General features: G+C 28.7%; 3 protein-coding genes and 1 long non-coding RNA gene across 15 annotated transcripts; 2 read left to right on the top strand and 2 right to left on the bottom strand.

Annotated features, from left to right (window-relative positions):
* Nucleotides 1-299: 299 nt before the first annotated feature.
* LOC147658362 (uncharacterized) lies at nt 300-1058 on the bottom strand. Its single transcript, XR_015290690.1, has 2 exons — nt 807-1058; nt 300-626 (listed from the first exon to the last, which is right to left on the bottom strand). It is a non-coding gene; the product is annotated as an uncharacterized LOC147658362 (long non-coding RNA).
* Nucleotides 1059-1101: 43 nt separating this feature from the next.
* LOC100868939 (calcium release-activated calcium channel protein 1) lies at nt 1102-3945 on the top strand. 2 transcript variants are annotated; one of them, XM_086903113.1, is made up of 3 exons: nt 1102-1269; nt 1347-2381; nt 3093-3945. In XM_086903113.1, the coding sequence occupies exons 2-3, from the start codon at nt 1830-1832 to the stop codon at nt 3582-3584; spliced, it is 1044 nt and encodes a 347-aa protein (XP_086759239.1). In that variant the 5' UTR covers nt 1102-1269; nt 1347-1829; the 3' UTR covers nt 3585-3945. The 2 variants fall into 2 exon arrangements, with proteins under 2 accessions (XP_086759239.1, XP_086759240.1); XM_086903114.1 differs by having other exon boundaries at nt 1203-1673; nt 1742-2381.
* Nucleotides 3946-5324: 1379 nt separating this feature from the next.
* SppL (signal peptide peptidase-like protein) lies at nt 5325-9598 on the bottom strand. 3 transcript variants are annotated; one of them, XM_003698883.4, is made up of 7 exons: nt 9412-9598; nt 8750-8814; nt 8534-8682; nt 8071-8384; nt 7631-7974; nt 7140-7565; nt 5325-7060 (listed from the first exon to the last, which is right to left on the bottom strand). In XM_003698883.4, exons 3-7 carry the CDS (start codon nt 8560-8562, stop codon nt 6992-6994), a joined length of 1182 nt encoding a protein of 393 aa, XP_003698931.1. In that variant the 5' UTR covers nt 8563-8682; nt 8750-8814; nt 9412-9598; the 3' UTR covers nt 5325-6991. The 3 variants fall into 3 exon arrangements, with proteins under 3 accessions (XP_003698931.1, XP_086759238.1, XP_012349463.1); XM_086903112.1 differs by having other exon boundaries at nt 8534-8657; nt 9412-9586; XM_012494009.3 differs by lacking the exon at nt 9412-9598 and adding an exon at nt 8893-9018.
* Nucleotides 9599-11044: 1446 nt separating this feature from the next.
* On the top strand, nt 11045-24961 carry Osbp (oxysterol binding protein). Of its 9 annotated transcripts, none has more exons than XM_086902924.1 (12): nt 11045-11238; nt 12320-12481; nt 14430-14495; nt 16815-17020; nt 18440-18690; nt 19021-19213; nt 20746-21026; nt 21113-21348; nt 21431-21707; nt 21804-22180; nt 22261-22481; nt 22585-24961. In XM_086902924.1, exons 2-12 carry the CDS (start codon nt 12354-12356, stop codon nt 22725-22727), a joined length of 2379 nt encoding a protein of 792 aa, XP_086759050.1. In that variant the 5' UTR covers nt 11045-11238; nt 12320-12353; the 3' UTR covers nt 22728-24961. The 9 variants fall into 9 exon arrangements, with proteins under 9 accessions (XP_086759050.1, XP_086759052.1, XP_086759053.1 ...); XM_086902919.1 differs by lacking the exon at nt 11045-11238 and adding an exon at nt 11247-11524 and having other exon boundaries at nt 18443-18690; XM_086902918.1 differs by lacking the exon at nt 11045-11238 and adding an exon at nt 11247-11524.
* Nucleotides 24962-24972: the final 11 nt, after the last annotated feature.

The following is a 24972-nucleotide window of genomic DNA, read 5'->3' as shown; positions in this document are numbered from 1 at the left end:
TTTTCTTCCTAGTTTTCTTTAACATAAAAAGAAATTATTTTGTTGCTGATACGAAGTTTTTCAATTTTTCTTTTCCATAAATTTTTGAACCTTTCCTAAAATTATATCTAATGTCGTGACTCTTGTATAACAAATTTATAATTTTCACGGTTAAAATCCTTCGATCGTCGTTAAAAATCTTCGATCCATTTCTTATTATTTCGTAAATTTAATGTTGTAAATAAACGAAAAATTTACACGTTTGTTTGTTCTAATCATTGCTGACTAACTACTGATAGGAAAGAAAAGAATAGAAAATATGTCAAGTACTTATTTTTATCGATCCAAGTCGGCTCGTGTTCAGTTTTTCTTTTTTTTTTTTTTTTCAGTAAATTCTTTTTTTTCTTTTTTTTTTTCAATCATACAAATTTAAAATTCAAAACACAAAATGATTAATTTTAACGGCATATCTCCATACACATTATTGTTATTACGTTCAAATATACCAAGTATTATTTCCTCCAGAATAATTCGATCTTTCGTAAATGATATTTCCGCCTCATCCTTCGTTCTATTCGCCATCGAAAATGGTTTTTCCGCAATGATTCCCGATTGTGTTCCAATGAATTCAAAATCCACTTATCTATCTGTGCAAACACGCGAAGAAAATGCCTCGTATCACTCGCAAGCATATAAAATCCTCAACTCGTGTAAATAATTCCATTTACTTTTCCACAATTCCTTTGAAATATCTTTTCGCGAGGTGAAACATTTCGAATTTCGAAATAATAACGATTAAAAACATTTGAAAAACTTTGACGAAATACCTTCGTAAACTTTTATTTTAACTGGTATTTTTATCTCATGCATAATCATGCAATTAAGATAAATTATCCGATATTTCTAATTACGATCGCGCAAAATATTTACAATTCTCTCGTTTCTTTCTTTCTTTCTCCCTTTTTTTACATTTAAAAAAAAAAAAGGATTAAAAACACCGTAACCGCGAATATTAATCAAGATAGAGTTACTTTCTCGATTCTCCCACTCGACCAGACAGAAAAGCGGAGCGTAACTACGACCAGAGGGATTTTCCCTTCGAACGGTGTAATTAATTACATTGGCCCGGTGGCGCCTCGATACCTGGGCCCGATACGCTCTCCCCACGATTGCCTTATCTCCGTTTGAAACGCAAGAAAACAAGCGTCATTGGCCGCGGTCGCATCTCTCAACGGAAACCCGCGAGAGAGGAGAGGTATTAGCAGGTATACACGGTCAGGTAGAACTCACGTACGTTAAGGTCGTGTAGCCGGTTATTATGTAGCCGATATGGCTCCGAGGCAATTAATACTATTGTTATGATTCAGACGGATACGTCATGTGTGTGTCTGAACGACGATGCAACGCCGCGTTTTGGTCAGTATTCGACTATAATAAGTTGCAGCCACTCGGCCTCCGGATCCACACGCTTGAACCGCTTTCTAAATCGATGCATTGGGAAAAATGCGTGCGCGCTTGCCACCTGGAACGGATGTAATTAACTGTTCAGTGTTACGACGAGCGTGCAACACGGTATGGAAATATAATCGGCTATAGTGGCACGTTCCCCAAAAGGAAAAGTGAAGAGCGAAAAGGAATGCATGGAGTATGGTGCTGAAGAAAATTGAAACGCGGTTGATAATCGGTTGATGATCGTACGTATCGATTCAATGTTGGAAACGGTCGGATGAAAATTGCGGTAAGATTCTTTGACTCGTTCCAGGAATGATGGAAGTAGCGTCAAGTCGAACGTGATATTCTTCCTTATACGATGAGATTTCGCCGATATAGGAGATAATAAACGAGCAATTATGTCGAATAATAATCTGGCCGAAGGGAGATCTTTCAACGGTACGTTGATCCAAGATGCGAAAGCTATGGATGAGAAGTACGATAAGAACAATCCGCAAAACAAAAGCAACGAGGAAATGGTGAAAAAGTCGAGCAAAGGGACTCAGATTGATTTTATCCAATTGTCTTACGGTACCCAGAGAATCAGGCCACCTTCATTGGCTTATCTGTCGAAACAGACCAGCGAATCAAATTATCCAAGCTACAACTCGAAGAGCTCGTCTCAGAGCGAGTTAGCTTTGTCGCCAAGAAACAAGAACAATCGTTACGTAGCTTTGGATATGAGATCGATGAGCAGCCTTCCATTTTCGAACAGTCATACCTCGATAAATAACACGCCGTACACATGTTGCTGTACGTGCGCGGGATCGCCAGGATCTCCAACACCCTCCTCCAGACAAATGGAGGAGCAGGACGGTCCTGAAGGTCTTTCGTGGAGGAGGTTACACATGAGCAGAGCTAAATTAAAAGCTACCGCAACAACATCGGAATTGTTGAGCGGTTTCGCTATGGTGAGTATATATATATATATCTCGTTTTTCCTTTTTTATTTTATTTTTTTTTTTTTTTCAAATAAAAGGATGACGACTCGTTACTTCATTGTAATTCTTTGAACAATGATAATTGATGGCAACGATGATCGATTATCGTCAGATTAATCATTCATTCGTTAATTATCTAACGCGTTGATACTTGGAACAATGGACGTAACGAGAAAACGGATGCATTTTCATCGGTTAATTTGAATCGATGAAAATTGTAAATTTGTCGAAATATTTCTCGTTGAACTTAATTTAATCGTTCCTGTTTTTTTCCTCCTTGGACGAGTTAATTTCCCAAGAAAATCGGTTTATTTGTATAATCAGAAAATCCCTGGCGGATTACACAACGTTTCCTGAAAATCATTAGACAGACGTGGACGACAATTCCGTATATATAATCTTTAACTTACGTTCTATGATTACGTAAGGCAAATTTCAATATAACTTTCTTTAACGATACACCTCGTTTTGATGCAAACTTAATTGATTTTAAAAAAATATATATATATATAAAGCAAAATCACGGAGATAAGAATATCTTCAAGGAGAACTTGTATCGTTGCGATAACATTAATTTGTCAAAAGCACTTGTCTTTATTAGCAGGTATTAAAAATCTTACGAGCCAACTTTCATTATTTCTTTTCTTTTTTTTTTTTTTTTTTCTCCTTTTATCTTTTCAGATAGCTATGGTTGAACTGCAAATAAATGAGCCAACCGCGGTGCCCGAATGGCTGTTTGTGATGTTCGCTGTTTGCACAACCGTCCTAGTATCAGTACACATCTTTGCTTTAATGATAAGCACGTATTTATTGCCGAATATCGAGGCCGTCAGTAAACTTCACGTGTCTCGCCTCGTTTCGGAATCACCTCATGAAAGAATGCGCGGCTTCATCGAGCTGGCTTGGGCGTTTTCCACGGTATTAGGATTATTTTTGTTCCTGGTGGAAGTAGCTATACTGTGCTGGGTGAAATTCTGGGATTATTCGTTTACCGCCGCCACTGCCAGTACTATCATAGTTATTCCAGTCCTTATAGTGTTCATTGCGTTCGCCGTTCACTTCTATCATTCCTTAGTGGTATATAAATGCGAAGCATCGGTGACTGATATGAACGAGTTGGAAAATATCAAGAGAAATTTAGATAACGTAGCGATGAGACAGAGCAGCGTATGATAAAAATTCGAGATCAATTTGTTTGGCGTGTCCTTGCCTTCTAAAATATAGTCCCGGAGAGACTGCTTATTATTTATCCTGCGTGTTTTAAGCTGAAAATTATTGTAATCATACTCAATAACGTATATGCGCTATTATTATACACGTTTAATAATGATGAAAGAAGAACACATGTAAGTTTATTCAATAACTTTACTTATTCAATACGATCACGCGAAAGCGATCGTACTTTTATTATATATAAAAATGTACATAGCTGTACACATGCAAGTCGAGAATTGCAACAGTACAAGCAAAGTGCTCTTATAAGTATATCAGCTATATTATTTAGCATTTTAATTATATACTATTTATGACTTAATTCCCAATTTCTTTAAATGTATCTCTCATTTACCTTTTTATTTCATATTACATCATATCAATATATATATATGTATATATATATATATATATATATATATATATATATATATATGTATATATATATATATATTATATATCATTTTGTCACTTAGTTTGTGGAAAAACTGAAGGACAGTCGAGTGTGTTATTTATGTACATGCTTCTCATTCTGAAACTTATTATATCCTAGTCACAATAAATTACCCATCAGACTTGAAGATTCTCGATGATTAAAACGTGATTTGTTACATGAATTTTATAAAAAAAGAAGAAATATAATTTTATGCATCTTTCACTTTTACCATAAACTAAGTTGCTAGTTTGATCTTATATCCGATATTTTCTACATTATTATGCATTAAATTTTGTTTGTACAGGAACAAACAATTTGAATTAAACATAGAAAATGTAATTAAAGCAAGAACATAATATAATCATTTTCCTATACAAAAAATAATTCAGGGATTTCACTCTAACAACGAAAGCATTGAAACACATTTTATTATTGCATAATATCTCTGATGAAATATTTTTTGTTTTTCAACTAAAATATTTAACTAACAAAAATCAATTGGATAATTGGCAATAATTGTAATAAATCGAATTGAAATTAATAATATAAAATTAATGTATAGAATATTAATATTAATAATATACATATATGTAATATGTACATTTAAGAAAAAAAATTTCAAAATTGTATATAAAAAATTATGAAATATTAATGCTGCATAATTTAAAACGAAGAACAAAAATTTAGCAAAGAAAAAAATAAACCATAAAATGAGTTTTAAGCTTTCTAAATTTTAATAAAACGCAAAATTATTAAATTATTAAATTTATCCTCTTGAACAATGATCTCAAGTCTTTTTTTTCTTTTTTTTTTCTTTTTTTCTTTTTTTTTTTTTTACGTTTATAACGGAAGTAGTTAAAATATATTTTGTCACTTATGTTCTTATATTTTATAAGAGAAATAGATATTTCTTCTATATGATTTGAAATGATGTGTCCAAAGATTATTTCAGGACATATAATGAATAAGAATAACTGCTTGTGCTATGGACAGGTGAATAAAATATAGGAAGAATTACAGTTTTATACAAAAACTAATCGTATCAAAAAGAGTATTTTTATGAGTAAGATATTAAACAGCTTGTATATGATATCTCGTAAAAATTGCTTAAATTCTCTGATCCATATTAATGTAAGCAAAAAATCATCGCGTATATAAATAATATTTTATTCATTTTTAGAAAATTTAGAATTATTAGTTTTTGTATAACACTAACATCAATCTATTAATATTATAAAAATAAGGACGAAAAGAGAAAAATGAAGTACCGAAATTTTTCTAATTAATAAGATTGCAATATGCTTTTTTTTTTTTTTTTCGTCCACGTAAAGTTTAGAGTTTAATTTCTATGTCAATATACAAGTGTACAAGTTATGATTATTTTAAACCAATATTATCTGTATTCGGTGATTTATCTCATCTAATACCATGTTATATCATTCTAGATGTAAAACAGATTACATTAAAAAACGTACCGCTTTTCTTAAAATATTCTTATCCATAAAATATATTTACAGATCAAAATTCAAATATACATACATATAATTCGTTCGTAATCTTTAGAATGTAATGAATAAAGTATTATAAAAACAAACAGTAAACAACTAACACATTTTAAAGTCTAAATTTTTCATAATCTACAATAAGTAATATGAATATTATGAAAGCAATTATTCTATTTGAGACATATTGTGTAATATTGTATTACATATAATAATATATTGTATCATATCAATCTATGATATTATAAATTGATATAATGAAAATTGAACAGAAATATTGATTTTCTTTTGAAAGAGAGACAGACTTCTAAATATGTTGGCTTTCATACAATATTACTTTCAGTCTTGTTTTTAAATAAACATATAAAGTCTTTCTGGTGCCTATCCATAGCAAGAGCTTAGTTAAAATCTCTATTTTTCAATCATAAATCCTTCTTTCTTATCGAAGACATAGTCTTTGAAAATCAAAATATGAATACACAATTTCTTTTTTCTTTTTGACAATAAAATTTCACAACATTCATTTTTCGCTTCATCAAAATTTTCCAACGTGCTATATAAAGTTAGCAAGACATTTGGCAAATAGAAATTGCTTGCTATTTATTCTAATAACGAACTGTAAACTTTTCCTTAAGTTTATAAAAACCAAAATTTATATACATGTTTGCATAAAGAATGCTTTGTTCAATGCTAGCTCCACGTAAAAGAAAATCACAACCTACACGCATACGTTTACTAGATTTTTATCGAAATCGTCGAATAATTATTAAATTATTCTATCCATAACTACACGTTACATATAATAGTCTGGTAAACAATATAAATTAAAAAGAATCTTTTTGCACAGAATATCACATACATTTGTAACGGTGTTATAGTGAAATTATTAATATGTATATATATTTTATTTTTAATGTAAAAAAAAAAGGAATAAAAAAATTGTGTATTTTGAAATATTAAAAATTTGTATAATAAACTCACTGTAAAATTAAAAAAAAATATGTATCCATTTTTCAAATGAATTTTAGAACGCGTTTTCATTTACAGAAATAGTAATTGATATCATTTATACGTTCATTTATTTATTTAATATTGAATTTAAGATATAAAATGAACGTTACTATAATCAGTATTTTAAATATAAAACTTTTTCAAAAACAGCTTTATCTTTTAATTTAATAAAAAGACTTTTCCGTTTGTATTATATTTTTAATTTTATATTAAATCAATGTCAAAATATAGTATATTTTATTTTTCCCGTGTATGAAATTGTGTAATTTGCATTGTAGCATTAAAAGACGCAAGTATAAAAAAAATTACTTACATTAAATGACATTGATAAAAATAAGGATGTTATGATAAGTGACAATAGGATTTTACAATTAGTTTTCTTTCCATAATGTGTAATATACACAAACCCATGATTGTTGTCAAACTTCCATATGTTTGGAAGGTTGTTGAGATATGAATGGTTCGCTCCACATTCGACGTAAATCTCCCTATAAATATCATATTTATTACAATTATTACGGTGTCAATATAAAAAGTATATTAAAAGAAATATTAAATGTAAAGTACCTTCAAATATGCCATTGTAAGTAATGGCAATAAAGTAAAGGGCACAAGGTACAATAAGGCAGGTTGCGCAGCTTTGAACACCTCAGAGCTTACAGTAGCAGTAAGTAAACCAAGAAAATAACCAATGAGTGAACAATGGAAATAACTAATGCGATTGATGTGACGCGGCGGTGGAACTCCTGTTTCACAACCACCGGGTAACAATTGAGTCTTTTTGTACGCGTCATATCGTAAAACGAAGCAAAGCAATAATCCTGGCATAACAACATCGCCAAGGCCTAACATCGAAAAATGTCCTGCTTGATGCATCGATGGAAATACTAATTTTCCAGGTAATGGAAGTTTTGGTGCTTCTCTTGCTACACCACCTAAGTGCAACCTTCTAGCCACAAGATTCACTGGATTATCTGCTGGTCTAGTTGCTACCTGCCATTGATAAAATAAAAATAATTTAATATAAATGTTTATTTAATAAGTTTCTTCAAACTTACCTTAACCATTACATTTGTGCTGAATATATAGGATGAAAAGAAAACCCAAAAGACATCATAAATGAGTAATCCAGTTAATAATATGGTGGATACCTTTAGACTAGGTAATCGAATGAATGCAATGAATGCTACACATAGTCCCATACCCATTGCGTCCATAAGAAGCCAATGTCCAGTCAGTACCCAAATGCATACTATACTCACACTTAATGAAAATGAAAGTAATTCTGCACCAGTAAACCTTCCACATACACCAAAAGATATTTTGTTACCATCTGAACATGGTCTAATAATATATTGACACATGGGTAAAAGGAGAAATGCCAGTGCAACTGCAGCTACAACTGTAAGAGAAATATCTTTGATATTCATAGCTATTCTTTATTTAAATAATAATAACAGTAATTAAAGTAAAAAAATTATTGTCCCATAAAACTTACTAGCTGTACAGATTGCTACAAGCATTTGCATGCTGTCAAAAAAGAAAAACATGACGAGTAGAGAAATGGAAGCACCAAGAGGTAGACAGAGAGCATGCATTGTATTTAAGGTTTGAACTCTTCCATTAGCACCATCTGCATTTGCTGTGCTACTGTTACTCAAAATTCCAGTCAATAAATTACCACGTTCCTTTTCTTTTTCTCTTTCTCTAGCTTCTTGTTCCATGTTTAAAGATCGGAAACTACCATAGACTATCAATAAAATTGATATTAGGAATGTGGATATTCTAGATGAATCCATTATGGTATAAGCCCTAAAATAATACTTGACTTGTAGTTGAATATCAATATGAACTTCAATTATAAATTATTTAATTTATTATTCATATTAATAACAATATAAATATTATATTAAAAATAATGATATATTAATGGTAAAATTAATATTAATTCAAAGACTAACCACTGATAGTCAACTTGATACGTGGCCATCTTTAAAAATGCCTGGCCAAAGCATGAAACGTTATGCTAGGACACCTTCTGACATTTAGATGTCCTATTTGAAAGTGCTTTTTGCTTGCACTAACCTATATCAGAGATCATCTGTAATTACTGTAAATATAATATGTTAATATCTATAACATAAAAGTCTTCAAAAATAAAAACATAATATATATACCTGCAATGCTTTGTATTCAACATTGTCAGTAATGAAAATAGGCCTTGTACAACTTCGGTCACCCCCTTTAAAATATAAAATAAAAAAATTAGTGGCATCAAACTATGAAATACAACGATCAAAATTACTTTCAAAGTAATTACATAAAGATATGAAGTTCAGTCATCCGGAATGGGAACGCAAAAAAATAGTAATCCAATAGGTCAGAGTTTAAAAAAATTGCGTAATTAATAAGGCAATTATCCCATCGTGAATAAATATACTCAAAAAATTCGTAATGAATTGCAATAATTCTAATAAATAATAGAAAAATCGAGATCTTATATGTATACGAAAGACACTTTCGTACAACTACTTTCAAACTTTCGCTACAATCGTTTGTGACAACCAAATGTAGCGCGAATATAATACGAGCTACAATTACTCGTTATGAAATATTAACGCTAACGGTAACCTCACTGTAATTCTGTTTCTATTTTATTATACATGTCACAGATAAATTAATAACTATTAGAAAAAATTGAAAATTACTTATAAAACATAAATGTACACCATTTTGGTAAACAGAAGGGTCACGTGACTAGCTGTGGCCCCAAGAGGTTGCTACTCCCTTACCCCAGATTATGTCTTGAAGGAATATTTTAGAGATAAAGGTATTTTACCTGGGCGGTCCGAAGTTTGGCCCTTTTGCAGATTCTCTCATCACCTCATGTATACTACACGATTTATGAACGAAAAAATCGTGACAAAATACGAAAACACAGAAAAATATAATAGCGCGCGATCAGTCAACTATCACAGTTAACTACACAGGTCAACTGCTGGTTGACAGGCGCAGACTTGCGTCGAGTTTCTCTACTGGGTGTTCAAAACATACTAACTTTAAAAAACTATATATAATAATAGCTAGCATGATTTATTTTAAATACTTTTTTTCTATTTAAATAATAAATTTTACCAAATAATAAATTTTAAAATATGTAATAGTTAATATCTGGATCTATGTTTTATTATATAATAATTATATATATTATATATATTATTTATACAATATAACATATAAAAATAATTATATTCTTTTAATTATAAAAAAAAGATGTCTTTTTAATTTAGGTTAAGAGAAAGTAATGTCAATTTTGATTATTTATTATTTACATTTTTTAAATTTCAATTGGTAAAAATCATTTTTATTATATTTCTTTTTTAATTTAAGAAAGTTTATATATATTTATTTAATCAAAGAATTTTATTTTATAAATGCACCAGTATAAATTTATTTAAATTATTTGAAGATAAGCGATCATAAGAAAAAAACTTACAATAATTTATTTATTAGATATTTGATTATATTAATAATTATTTTTAATCCAAATTAATCAAAAATTCACTTTAATTCAAATTAATTTAGTAAAATTATTTAAAAATAATTTTGTTTTATAAATAATGTTTAAGAATTCTAATAAATTAAATAAAAATAAAACGATATATTTTTTTAAACTTAAACAAAGACTTACAAGAAAGCAATATTTATAAATTATATTTTAAAATTATAAATAATAAATTTCATTTTACTGATTAAATATTTAAAACTTAATAAAATTGAATTTTAGATCACAGATTAGATATAATGAAGTTGTAATATCTTATCTTGTATCATAGTAAGTCTATGTTTGTCACTAAAATTGAAATACCAATTGGAAAAATCAGTGTTTTTTGCGCTCTCTACAATTTAAAATGATAATCTTAGAAAATAATTTTATTGATTATTATTAAAGTTATATATAAAAGATTTAAATATTTAATCTTTTAATAATTTCACTACTTAATAATATCACTAAAAAAATACAATATGAATTTTTATCGTAAAATTATTAAAAAATATGAAATATTATGGAAAATTATTATTTTTATTATACGAAAACTATTAAATTATAAATTTATTATTTATTAAAAATAATAAAAAAATTATAGAAAAATTAATCTTTGAAGACAATAAATTACGATACTGATAAGAACATTATTATATCACTCTTTATATATATATATATATATATATATATATATATATATAAAATATATATTTTTGACATATATTTTCTTTAAAATTCCTTTAAAATTATGTTTATTATATTCTAATCATTTTTATTATATTTACTAATATAATATATTATTTACTTATTTTATTATTTATTTATGTTTGAATATATTTTATTGAAATGTTATTTTATAATATTATTATTTTAAATCTTTATTATTTTAAATGAATAACGAGCTAAGTCGATAACATTGATATTCGTTTTTGTGTTATCGATAAAGTAAAATGACATTGAATTTTATTTTCCACAACTTTGCTTATTAAGCATAAAAGTAATAAACTTATCAATATAAAAAACATTAAATTATTTAATTAAGTCAAAAAATTAATATATAAAATTGATCAGAAAATTCGCATTTTTGTGTTTTGTATATATACGCTACAAATACGTGAGGTGACTACATAGTTATTAATACATTGAAATTTGTAATATACATTCTTCGTAGGATAGAATGAAGAGGCACTTGAGTACTTCTTACGTTGTGTGATCTGCTCAGATAAATTAAGAGCTTGGTTTCATTTGGAGATAATGGTCAGTATCAAACATCTAATCGAAGAGTGTACTGAGTGCTTCTTTATGACATTTCTCCCAAACGGAACTATTTGTCTGAGCAGACCGTACGCATATTTTGCCAAATGACAGAACGAATGTATTTTCGTTGGCGTATTCGTTCCAAAAAGTATGTAAAAGTTTCGTTAATTTCTGTCGAGTAAATATATCCACGTGATATTAAATAATTATATATTTCATATTTGCCATCGTTTACAAGAATTGTAATGCACGTGACATGTATGAAATTTCTTTTTCTTAATTAAGATTAATAGGAAAACGTCAAGAGTGACAGTAACCCTAGGATTTCTTTCATTTTAACAAATGCATACTAGTAACTTTTTATTCATTCAAACTCTAATTCAATAGAATTTAAACAATACAAAGCAAAAAAGAGAACATATGCTACATATTTTAAAAAATCTTTATTACAATTTTTTATTTTGAAATTTGTTATGTGAAAATTCTATATTATTCAAATTATCTACTATTGTTTTTATTTGTAACACTTTCAATTGAAATTGTTCTTTTTTCATAAAAATAGAAAAAAACTAAAGGAAAATAATTAAAAAAATTTGCAAAATCACAGATTACCCGTAATCAAATTTATATGTATTTGTATACACGAATATGAATATTATATAGATGACTCGGTAATAAAGGTTAGGCGCCGTCACCGAGAACGTGACTGGTCACCACGCCGTGTAAAAGAAGGATCTATACTATTTCCGAATATATCGTGCTTTTAAGGCACGCTCTTGAATCTGTTGGTATTGCTGCTGGTATATTGCAAACTTACGAACAGTGTGTATAAGTACAATTTCGATCTAAGAGCGCACAGTCTGTGGGCTAGAAGAATATCAAAATGGTGGCTGTACGACACGGGTGATGTGTACGCAAATATTGGAGTGCATTATAATTTCAGGAAAAACACGTGTGAGCACGCAACGTATACTAAAATGGGTGATTCAAAGACTCAACATGGTACACAGGAGATGAAAGGCTGGCTTTTTAAATGGACTAATTATTTAAAAGGTTATCAACGAAGGTGGTTCGTCCTGTCAAATGGCCTACTGTCGTATTACAGGTAGTTTCCTACGTGTCAGTACTTTCCTTTAAGCTATTTTATTTTCATAAATTACGCTAAAAATTGATGTGATATTTTATTGTAATAAAATATTTCTTTAATGATTTTCATCTTATAATTTTGCTGTTTTTTCAACAGCACAATAATGACAGTTATTATTAAAAAAATTATCTTGAATACAATACGGAGCTGTTCTTTTCCTTTAATTATTATACACATTTCAAAATATTGTACATATATAATACTTAATTATATTTATTTTTATAAAATTAATTTTATGGAATGACATTTTCAATTTAATTTTATATAAAAACATAATTTGAAAAGAAAAAATGACAATTAGTCATATAACCTTTTTCAACCATCTGTTAAGTATAAATAATATGATGATATGAAGTCTGAATGAAGAAGAATATGAAGATTTATAATATTTTATTTCCAATTAGATGAAAAAGAACAAAGAAAATTTAAAAAAAAAACAACCATTCGCATAAAATACGATATATAAGCATAAAAATATTTACAAACTTACAAACAACAAACATGTTCAAAAATATATACATAAACTTTCATAATATATTTGCATAATATATAATATCAGAAATAAAAAACATTATTTTTATTAACATATATTTTTTTATTTAAATATAATAATAAAAAATTACATATGTATAAACTTAAAAAAAAAAATAACATAATATAAATAATATATGAAAATATATTCAAGGAACAGCTCTGGATTATATGTTTTATATATTAAATCTTATTTGTGATTTTTTCAGTGCCTTAAATAGTCTATGTTTAAGAATATAATAAATAAAATATAACACTAAATTTAACAGTTTGAAGTTGCATGTATATAATAAACGGCCAGTGTGCAGATTCAATTATGGATATTATTATATATGGTTTATCCAAGTATATTTAATTAAAATTAATCATAATTTCGTTTAAAACTCATATTTACATATTCCATACTTATCCATTCTAGTACAAGCAATATATCCTGAGCATGTACATGCCACAAAACACATTGAAATTTATATTTAAAAAAAATTAGAAAGTATTGAAAGAAATATTGATTGGTCAGAAAGACCATATATTTTGTATATATATTCGCTTACATTTGTCATACGCATCAGAGAAAATTTATTGCATATTTGCCTTCTACTTTTTTCTTTTTTTCAGTACAATAAAATTTTATATTTAATAATTTTATTTACTTCTGTATGTAATTTATGAATTATATTATTGAAGAAAATTATTTAGAAAGAATTAGAAATATTGTTTAATCATTATTAATCATAAAAAGTTTATAAGTTTATAATTATTTATTTCTGCGAATAAAATTCGATCTTTCAATCTCAGAATTACTGATCGTGGATACAGGTGAGAAAATACTAAGGAATATAACATATATGCCTCGAAAATTCTACTATTCAATTTCTTTATATTTAGAACATCCACGTTCCCTGACAACATGCAATGCCTAGATCTTCTTTTAATTTTCCGCTTGGCACAGTTGTGTGATTTGAGTTTGCAATATCTCGCAAATTGCAAAAACAGTATGTCCTGCAATTTTATTTTTACACAAACTACAACTTTGTGAACGTCAAAATGCTTCTCGCACAAAGTATTGTACTTATACGCAACGCACGAACGTGATGGTTGCACTATTGCTATATAAAAAGGAAAGAAAGGTAGAATGAAAGAGAAAGAGAGTATGAGTATAGAGAGAAAGGAAAAGAGTGGAAGAAAAGGCAACAATAAAATAAATATGAACGAAAGAAGGAACATCGCAATATCGCGAAAATCCAAGTAGGATAAATAGGAACAGAAAAAAATATATAGATATTTTATTCTCGAAACAGAAAAAAACAAAAAAATATCGTTTTTATACAATGTTACACAATGTGAACGGGGTCTATTTGTTTTATGGACTGTTTAGGGCTGAACCAACAGGGGGGCCAAAGATATCAACACGACGCAAGCGGAAGGCTGGCAGAGCCTCCGAGTAAGTAAGATTATCGAAAAAGCCGAAATATCCTGAATCTTCTTTAAATCGAACTTTTAATTAAAACAGACAAAGACGATGTTCGAGTTTCATTCTCATTTCATTATCAACTCCTTATCATATTATATATATATATATATATATATATATATAATATATATATATATTTATATAAATGTGTGTGTATGTATATTATATATATATACACATATATATTTGATTTATTATTAATACATTTTCAATGTTCCTAATAAATTTATTTGCTTCCTATCCATTTCTTACCTTCACCTTCATAGATCTAATTTACAAAATTATCCTCATCCCTTCACATCATTTCTTTGATTAAAATTTAATCGTACTTAAAAATTATTAAAATTGTATATTTTTGTGTTCTATGTGTACATATAAATACGTGCGTATATACGTATTTACCGCGATATAAAACATATATCGCTTCATTCTGTTGGTAGTTCCAGATTCGTTCAGGAAGTATCCTGAAGGTCTTTGCAAAATGTGTAAAGATTTTACTAGCTTGGGAATGTTCCAAGAAATAATTATAGCACGAATAGATGAGCTGGTATCAACGAATATCGATAATTTTAATTTATTAAATATTTTCAATGAAAGAAACTATTCATTATTTTATCGATTGATTTTTATGCCGCAAACATTATGAATTTATTCCAGTAAAGTTATTCTGTTCTTACGTAATGCGTGAGAATCTGATTTTCTAATTATCTTACACTATTGATTCCTGTAAGAATAATTTTCAAATAGTGATGCAAGAATATTTTCTATCAATAATAAAATCTTTTTCTTTTAATTTCAATATTTTATAATAATATTCAATTATTTAAGAATTTTAATCTAACAGTAAAATCAAATTAGACCTTCTATGATACATTACACAGTCATTTCAATTTACATTAATATGTTGTATTTAGCAAAATCATTTTATTTAATTGTTTATTCGTTATGACTAGAACTTCATTATATTCAACAGTGTTCAATGATAATAAAAATGTAAGTTTTCTGTCCATTTTTTATGAGCTTTGTCTCGTTCTGTCTCCTCGATGTTTTATTATATACGCACAATTTGTTTATACATTTCACACCTGCATTTTTCCTGCCTATTAAATTCATATGAAATCTCTACAATCAATAGACTTGAGGTATTTAACGTGTCACACAGGAGTAATATATGTGAGATATATCACTTGTTATTTTGGAATACGAGAACGTCTATTTTATAATAGACTTTTAGATAAATAAAATATAAATAAAAAATAATTTTGTGAAAATGCCTGTGATCTATGCGGACAATATGCAATAATAATTTCTGAACGCGTTAGCATGATTATTCTTTCATCGTGTACAAAGTCTCGATTCTTGCGTGTTAGATTTAATTTCATTGACCCTAAAGTGCATGACACGATCCGCGAGCTATCTGTTCCCCTTCTTTCAATCATCAGATCAGCTTTTAAGTATTGTACATTTTTTTTTTATTTCTTTATTAAATTACCGTTGGGTTGTTCTTTCATTTGTGTGTAAAAAAAGAAAAATACAATCGTATAAATGGTAATGGGCCTGCTTGGAAAAAAAAATATATAATCAATCTCGCTAATCTCTACATGAACTTCATTTTCTACGCTCTTTACACTTTATGCATACAATATCATATATTGTCACAGATTAACACAGACTGTCATTGTTCATTTGATTTGCTACGGTATAAATGTTACCGTAAAAGTAGTACACCTATTTTGATGGTTGTATAAAATTTCTTCGAAGTTTCACAGAATTATTATAATAAATTACAGTTGTGATAAGTCATCAATTATATTCAGATCTGGTACAATATATAAACGATAAATTCACTGCATCAGTAGTAGAATTTTAATTATAGTTAGAAAAGTTATTAGCATTTTGTCTATAAGTTTCATCTTATCGTGGATTTATTATTGCATATTCTCATATTCGAGTTGTTGCTTCGTTTCAGGTTAGGTCCATGTCCACGTGTTTAATTGGTATTCAAAGTTCTCAGAAATAGATAGAGAAAGAGAGAGTTCGAAGAATTGTAATTAATCGCTTTCACGGTAACATGTATAACCCGTGCATGCGTATAATCCAATTATGTGTAATCATTCTTTGGGTGAACCGGAAATGTTCTATTTTTGGCTTGGATAAACCTCAGACTTACATTAGACGCAGCAAGCGACTAACTTGCAAACTCACGTCTGTCTTTCTCTGTGTCATTCGGTTCTTAAGCGATAGAAGAATATGTCCACGGAACTGTCGCTATTTCTCTTCTTTGTTTAGAAATCCCGCGGAGATGTCGCACACGTGCCGCGGCACAATATCCTTGCACGGGGCCTTAATACACACCGTGGACGCTTGCACATTCGTTGTGAGCAACGGTGGTACGCAAACCTTCCATATCAAGGCAGCGACAGAGGTAGAACGTCAGCAATGGGTCACGGCCCTTGAGTTGGCGAAGGCCAAGGCTATCCAGGCCATGGAATCTGGTCTGTACCCAGAAATGATCATTCGTTTTCTATTTCACATTTGTGAAAGAGAGAAAGAATCATTTGTTAAAATTATTATTTACGTAATAAATTTATGCGAATAGTTTTAAATTGAAATCTTTAACTGGATGTACATTAGATAAACTGCACTAGAGAAAAAGAAAAATTTAATCATTTTGTAAAAGAAGTGAGAAGTATATATAATTTTTAGAAAATAATCTTAAGTAATCTTTAGAATTTGTTATATTTATTATGTCTTCAAATTCTATTCAACCTTAAGTTTCATTTAAGAACAATGATGGTCATATTTATTAAATCGATTGAGCAATTTGGTTCTTATTGTGAATATTAAATATATGCTGATTGTGATATCAGATAATCGTAAAAAATATTAATAACTTATTATAATTATTATATTAATAATAATAACTTAATAATATAATTATTTATAAAGTCTTCAATAAATCCAATTTTGATTTAGCGTTTCATAAAATTGATTCTTTTTCTCTTATTTTATTGGCCGATAATTCTGAACAGGAATCAATTATTATTTTCAATTAATAAATCTATTAATAAAGACAATTGTTTATAGCAGCTCTTCTAACATTTACATCAATGGTAATCAATAGATGAACAATGAACGATGCAAGAATTATATAATAATATAAATCTCGATCGCAATTGAGAATCAGATACAATAGATTTATATTTCTTTGATTTTTATTAGCTACTTCAATATTAGAATAAAATATATTCTATTTTAATTTTAATTTTTCATAATGAACATCTTTGTAATATCTGTGAATTAATGATATATATGTATTATATTTTATATCACAAAAAAGAAAATTAATAAAATTATTGATTAATCACAGCATTGAAATTCTATTGTTTTCAATAGAATTTCAAAATAATTGATATATATAAACTCTTTGAATTTGTGTAAGTTTTTTTTTATGCAAATGATGTAATAAATAACGTAAAAGTCTGAGTGATAAATGAAACAAAGACAAAAAAAATACATTAAGAATATGAATATTTAGCACTTGATCTACATTTATTTCTTTTATCAATGTTTTTAAAGCGTAGCAATTTTTTATTTAATATACGATTTAATACATAACATATTTATATATTTATAATATAAGATATATTTGTTTCTTATTTTCGACCTAAAAATTATAATTTAAGGAAATTAATTCAGCCATTAATTAATTAAAACTATTTTTTCGTTGGGAACTCTTTTCACAAAATTAAATTATAAATATGTTTTTATTGTCAATATTGTTGTTATGTATTATCTTCTTTTGAAGAATTCATAGACTTTTCGTCTAAAATAAATACAAGTTTCAATAAATATCAAATCTTTTGCACTAAACTTTAAAACAATTATGTTATGTAGTATAAAATTTGTTTCAGAAGAAGAGGAGGAGGAATTTCAAGATAATGACAGTCAAAAACCAGAACAAGTCTCTGTAAAGGATCTATCGCAGCGTTTAGAAAATTTACAAGCATGTAATGATTTATTAGTAAAAAAAGGGACAATGCTTCAGCGAATCTTAAACGAGCTTGAAGCGTTGGAGCCTCCATCGGCCGAATTAGGGACAAAAATAAAGACAGTCAGTGAACGAGCCACACTCTTTCGCATCGCAGCCAGTGCTATGGTTAATGTAAGTTGAAAGGCCATCGTTAAGACTAATATTCAGATTAAAATTTCTGGACAACATCATACAAAATTACCCTATTCTAATCTTATTACTCTATTTCTAGTGTTATTGATTTATAAAACAGATTTACAAAATAATTAGATATTGTTTATCTTTATTTTCGTTAAATTTTGTAATAATAGAATTAATAACACAAAGTTACAATATATTAATATAACTATAACAGAAATTATAAAAAAAATAACAAAATGACATTTAGTAATTTAATGTTACGTTCAAAAATGTTGAAGTTATATCGGTCGTGTAAGAAATTAGAAAGAATTCTAATTCCAGGCAAGCAATGAATATTTGCAATTAGCGCAGCAACAAGAACCAAAATGGAAAAAGATGCTGCAACATGAGCGCGATCAGAAAGTACGAATAGAAAAAATGGTAGAGCAATTGGCTAGGCAACATTCTCATTTGGAAGAGGCTGCACAACATGCCTTACCTTCGGCAGTTCCAACAGGAGGACACAGAGCTTCGCGTAATAATATTTTTTATATTAATGTGATTAGTAATGCTGTAATTAGTTTCGATGCAAGAATATTAACTGTTGTTGTATATGCTATTGAGAAAACGAAATTCAAGTATTCGTTTACTGTTCATATTTTTTCGAGCTTATATTTTTGCATTTATATTGTTCGCAACATTATTTTATATATTGCAATCTTTCTTTTTGTAATATTAATTGAGATTTTATTAGAAGTGTATGTTATATAGTCATATGTTCAGTGTAGTAAGGAATGCTGTATTTATCAAATGATAGTGCACAGCTATATATAGTTACATATTTTATACATGCTTATCTATTTTATAAAAGCTTACTAATATGCTTTGCTATATAATATGTATATTTGAATTTTCGCGCCTTTATCGTCCTGTATTTTATTGTTCTTAAACTAGATGGCAGTCGTGTAACTTTACTTGATTTGAATGGTATCGTGACTTATGTAGTTTAAAGTCTATGCATGCAAGACACATAGTATATTGTATAGCATACTATAGTAATGTATATAAAGTTTATATATATATACATATATATATATATATATATAGATACACACAGTATAGATATATGCATATATATATATATACACATATTAGTGTGCTTTCATTTCTCCCGAGTTTGGTGCTTAATCAGATTCAGGTGGCCTTGCAAATTCCCGTGTTGTGTGAATTTCTTTTTTGACAGTTTTTTTCGTGATTTCACTATTAAATTTGATGTAATATACTTAGTCGAACGTCGAAATTTTCGACGATTGTGTTCGAGAGAATCAGTGGAGAGATGTTAAACTGATAGTTAAACGGGGCAAGGGGAGAAATTTATTATCAACAGTTTATAACGGTCGACAGTTTCGATCAAATTTTTAGACTGCAAAGACTGAATAAGAGCGCCAAACCGATCTTTGAATGTAGCATAACCTAATGGGTGGTACATTATAGTAACCTGTAAAAAAAATCACTGTGTACGAGCATCTTTAGTGATTCATTGTTCGTTACTTTAACCAGTACTGCAGGTGTGGACCGAAGTTGGAGGGGGTAGAGGACGGTACAACTTAATGGCAACAGCAGTTGTCATACCACGATTCAATCGGTTAGGAAGGGGAGTGATACAAATAATAAGAACAGGGGAGGGGTGGAAGGAATATTTCATAGTAGAGAAGTAAAGTGAAATAAATTTGAGCAGTGGCATGTGTGGTTACATAGGTTCAAACAATTTTTCATTCTTTGTGTTATATTTTTTATTGGCGCGAAATATATATTTTTTTGCATAATCGTAATGAAAGCTTTTATTGTATTTTGTGTTCATATATTCGCGTTTTATCTTTAATCTTAATAAGAAATTTATAAGTGATAAATGAAGATTTATAATTATAAAATTTGCTGTAAGATTGTAATTGAATAACTGTTTTATTGATTTACTAAATCTCATTTAGCTTTGCATATATATGTTTAGTTACTTATTTAATTATCAGTATAGTGAAATTCTGAGCAAAATTTTGATTATTGTTGTAGATACAACAGTTACAACTTCTCCATCAGAAGACGAAGAAGATAATGCAGAATTTTATGATGCACAAGAATCTGATACTTTTACCTTAAGTATACCTGGTGTTCCAACAAATAATTCAAGAGATCGAACTGATTCGCAAGGTAGTGACGATGGCTCTAGTTCAGAAGGAGATCAGACACCTTTACCTTTGTCAGAGACAGCTACTACAAATTCTTTTCGCATTGTGACCGATTCTACAGTGGTAACTCCAGTCACTGCTCCTAACACTGACAATCTGGATAATGTAAATGATTCTTATTTCTCATTTTTCAAATTTTAAATTAATTTATAATTAATTTTTATCTAATATTTTGATATATTTCATATCAGACAAATTGGGAATCCAATAATGGCTGCAGTGGCAGCACCGGGGTAACAGGTTATAGGCGAAAACGTAGAACTAGGGTACCTGAAAAACCAAATTATCCATTAAATTTATGGAGTATTATGAAAAATTGCATTGGTAAAGATTTGTCAAAAATTCCAATGCCTGTTAATTTTTCTGAACCACTTAGTATGCTTCAACGGCTTACAGAAGATTATGAATATGCAGATATTCTTGACAGGTATATTTTATTTCAATTTTTATTAAATTATTATTATATAAATAATATAAATGTACAAAATAAATATTGTATTTTTTAACAGGGCAGCAGAATGTAAAGATATCTGTGAACAAATGGCTTATGTTGCTGCATTTACTATATCTAGTTATTCTACAACTGCTTCCAGAACTGGCAAACCTTTTAATCCTTTATTAGGTGAAACATACGAATGTGATCGTGTTGAAGACTTAGGATGGCGTGCGATTTCAGAACAAGTATCTCATCATCCTCCAATGTTAGCGCAACATTGCGAGGGCCGAAACTGGCGTTGTTGGCAAGAATTTACTATGGCATCTAAATTTCGTGGGAAATACCTCCAGGTAGATTTTATAATTTACTTTTTAAATGTTTTACAACATTTTAATAAATCTTTTTATATAAATCTACAATAATTAATTTTTTAAAAATTATTATAGGTAATACCATTAGGAACTGCTCACCTTGAAATTGATGGTACACACCATTATACATGGCGAAAAGTTACTACCACTGTACACAATATTATAGTAGGAAAATTATGGGTTGATCAAAGTGGTGATACAGATATTGTAAATCATAAACAAGGTATCAAGTGCCATTTGAAGTACACGCCCTATTCATACTTTTCGAGAGATAGTCAGCGTAAAGTAAAAGGAATAGTCATGAATTCAGACAATGAAGTTAAATGGGTAGTACAAGGTACGTGGGATTCAAAAATAGAAATCGCTCCCGTGATTAGTACATCTGGCACACCAGATAATCCAGTATACAAAACAGGGCCTTATATACTTGCCTGGAAACGTCGTATGCCTTGGTAAATATATAATTGAATTATGCATTACATTAAAAGGAAAGTATATAAATTTTTATGTATTATAATATTTTTACTTTTAGTGAAGATAGTGAAAAGTATTACAATTTTACCGAATTAGCATGTCAACTTAATGAAGTTGAAGAAGGCGTAGCTCCTACAGATTCCCGATTTAGGCCTGATCAACGATTAATGGAAAATGGTGAATGGGACAAAGCGAATGCAGAAAAACTTCGATTAGAAGAAAAACAAAGAGCTTCTCGACGTGCACGGGAACACGAAGCTGAAAAAGCAGCCGCTCAAGGTATAATTAAATATATTTTAAAATAATGAAAGAAATAATTGTTTAATAGTTAATAGTTTAATAATTTTGAATATATTATAATTGAAAATTTAATTTATATTAGGTTTACCATATGAAACTTATGAACCTTTATGGTTTAAGAAAGAGCAGGATCCATATACGGACAGTCTGTGCTATGTATACAATGGTGAATATTGGGAATGTAAGAGTAAAGGTGATTGGTCACGATGTCCAAACATATTTTAGCTTAATATATAATTATATCAATATTGTGACCGTCAATATACAATGCAGAAGTGTTTGGATTTATTTTAAGTGAAGATAGTTGATTTTAGAAATCACTGCTTCTAAAAAAATGCTGACACGATATGACATGATATAGTGGGATTGTTAGGGGACATGATTTAATCATTATTTCTTCCAAAGAACTGGTCGAAGTGGTAGAAGATGGCATTCTAATTTAAAACTAGCGTTTTTATAGTATGTCATTATCTCCATTCTCCTACATATCCTTTATCTGTTTATATTACCGCTGCATCCCTCTTTTATTCACTTTTCTAAACAATCAAAAACATTTGCGTATTTAATCCACATGGCCCAATTAATGCTTTGCATACAATATTTGTACAGATTCAAAAATTTTCTGTATTTTTTATTTGTTTTTATTAAGGTAAATGTGCCGTGATATTTTCACTAAAAATTTAAATACGATTAATAAGTAAATTTATTAAAATTTTGTGAATTCAGTTCATAACTGGAATAGCATATATAATAAGATAAATAATTTTTAACACAAGAACATTAATACATTACAAATTAAAACCATAATGGGAATTTAAGTTAAATATGAAAACTTACTTAATGCAACTACAGTATTCGTAATTTGTTTCAAACAAATTTAGATATATTTAAATATTTTTATTTTTAGAAATGGAACTGAATTTATAAGTTCCAACATAACAGCAACTTCGAAAAATTGCCATAATTTTCTGATATTTGATTATTATATATACATCGCGAAAAGTACTTACATAGACTATAAAATGTATTTTTGATGCTTGACGCGATGCTAAAAATATCTAAAAAAAAAATTGAAAAAAACTTTTAGTAGTATTGCTGAGTAAATTATAAAAAAATATTCGCGTTGTATGTGACTAAAGCCTTATTGAATTATTTAAAGTAGATATTGATAGGTAATACATTTTTACATATTGGTTATTTACACGTATGGTGCGGCCAGACTGTTCATCGACTGCCACGTCTTAACCTTTGCACAAAAAATGGGATAAGAAGCGGCATTCGTTTATGTTAATACGACAATCTGCAACCGCTATGAAAGAAATGTTCCTGCAGATAAAATATTCATAACAACGAGAGAATTCAGTATGTTGAGATTTCATCTCAATGATTCATGCAAAAATGGTAGTTTTATTAGTAACATGCGACAAAATAAGAAAGAAGCAGATAATATAAATGGATATGCTTCCAAATTTCTGCAATTTTCCGTGCAGACGTAGAGAGACTCTTGAATGTTCCACAAAATATTGACTGGTTATCTAACCAGCCTAATTACTATACACTCCGTCGAGCTAATGTTACAAAACATAATCAATATTATTACGGAAAGAGTGTAAGGAGAATTTAAAATCATATTGAAGGGCTTATAAATTGTAGTAAATTCTTTTCTTTTATAATTTTTTTAAATAATGCTTCAACTCAGAACATTAACATTCGTTAAAGCCGAAATCCTTTTCCCCAATTACATTATGTAGACACGCACACATTCATACACAGGTACAAACCGCGCGAATGTTGCGTATGTACGTACGTACATACGTATGTATGTATGTATGTATGTTGTATGTATGCGTGCTTGTATGTATGTGTGTGTGTGTGTATGTATGTATGTATGTATGTATGCATGCATGCCCGTATGTACATATGATAATTAATAAAACCCATTGTATATCCCTCTTATGAGCACATCATACAGTTGTTCCGTTCATAGTATTTGTATATTGACAACTACATATTTCAGTCTGTATAGGGCGATATTAAACGGAACATCTAGCTTGCAACCAATGTTTACAATGATTGTTATAATTAAGTATTTGGCTGTATTATAATTTTAATAGTTGATTATAATCGGATATATCTGTATACATATATATAAATACAAATTAACTATAAAATAAATAATTTAAAGAAAATACAATAAGACGGATAGAACAGATGTTTGAATTAAGTAGTGCTTGTACATTAGCTATTCGTGTGGAACGATAAATACAATATGCTTCGCTACAAAATCGAAAATATCTTCGTAGCATTCACATAATTGCCGTTTGGCATTTCCTATGTAACACCCGTTGGTCGCACAAATGGTGCAATTATTTATACGATAAATAACCGTAGTATTTTGTTCCATTAAAGAAATTGTATTGATTTATTGTAACAAATTAAAAACAATCTTGAACGGGTAATATTTATCATT

Source organism: Apis florea, unplaced genomic scaffold (assembly GCF_048593485.1).
Source record: "Apis florea isolate Af1SG1 unplaced genomic scaffold, ASM4859348v1 contig_2274_pilon, whole genome shotgun sequence".
Classification (NCBI taxonomy): domain Eukaryota; kingdom Metazoa; phylum Arthropoda; class Insecta; order Hymenoptera; family Apidae; genus Apis; species Apis florea.
Note: the sequence above shows the minus strand (reverse complement) of the source record. Positions and strands in the feature narration are given on the sequence as shown.

Excerpts from the sequence above, each read along its gene's own strand:
- LOC100868939 (XM_086903113.1), top strand. The coding sequence starts at position 1,830 with ATGTCGAATAATAATCTGGCCGAAGGGAGATCTTTCAACGGTACGTTG. Across the intron at positions 2,382-3,092 it reads TGTTGAGCGGTTTCGCTATG|ATAGCTATGGTTGAACTGCA; the intron begins GTGAGTATATAT and ends TTATCTTTTCAG.
- Osbp (XM_086902918.1), top strand. The coding sequence starts at position 11,481 with ATGACAGAACGAATGTATTTTCGTTGGCGTATTCGTTCCAAAAA. Across the intron at positions 12,482-14,429 it reads GGCCTACTGTCGTATTACAG|GGCTGAACCAACAGGGGGGC; the intron begins GTAGTTTCCTAC and ends TGGACTGTTTAG. Across the intron at positions 14,496-16,814 it reads AAGGCTGGCAGAGCCTCCGA|AAATCCCGCGGAGATGTCGC; the intron begins GTAAGTAAGATT and ends TTCTTTGTTTAG.
- SppL (XM_003698883.4), bottom strand. The coding sequence starts at position 8,562 with ATGGCCACGTATCAAGTTGACTATCAGTG. Across the intron at positions 7,975-8,070 it reads TGTAGCAATCTGTACAGCTA|TTGTAGCTGCAGTTGCACTG; the intron begins GTAAGTTTTATG and ends TTTCTCTTACAG. Across the intron at positions 7,061-7,139 it reads TTACAATGGCATATTTGAAG|GGAGATTTACGTCGAATGTG; the intron begins GTACTTTACATT and ends TGATATTTATAG.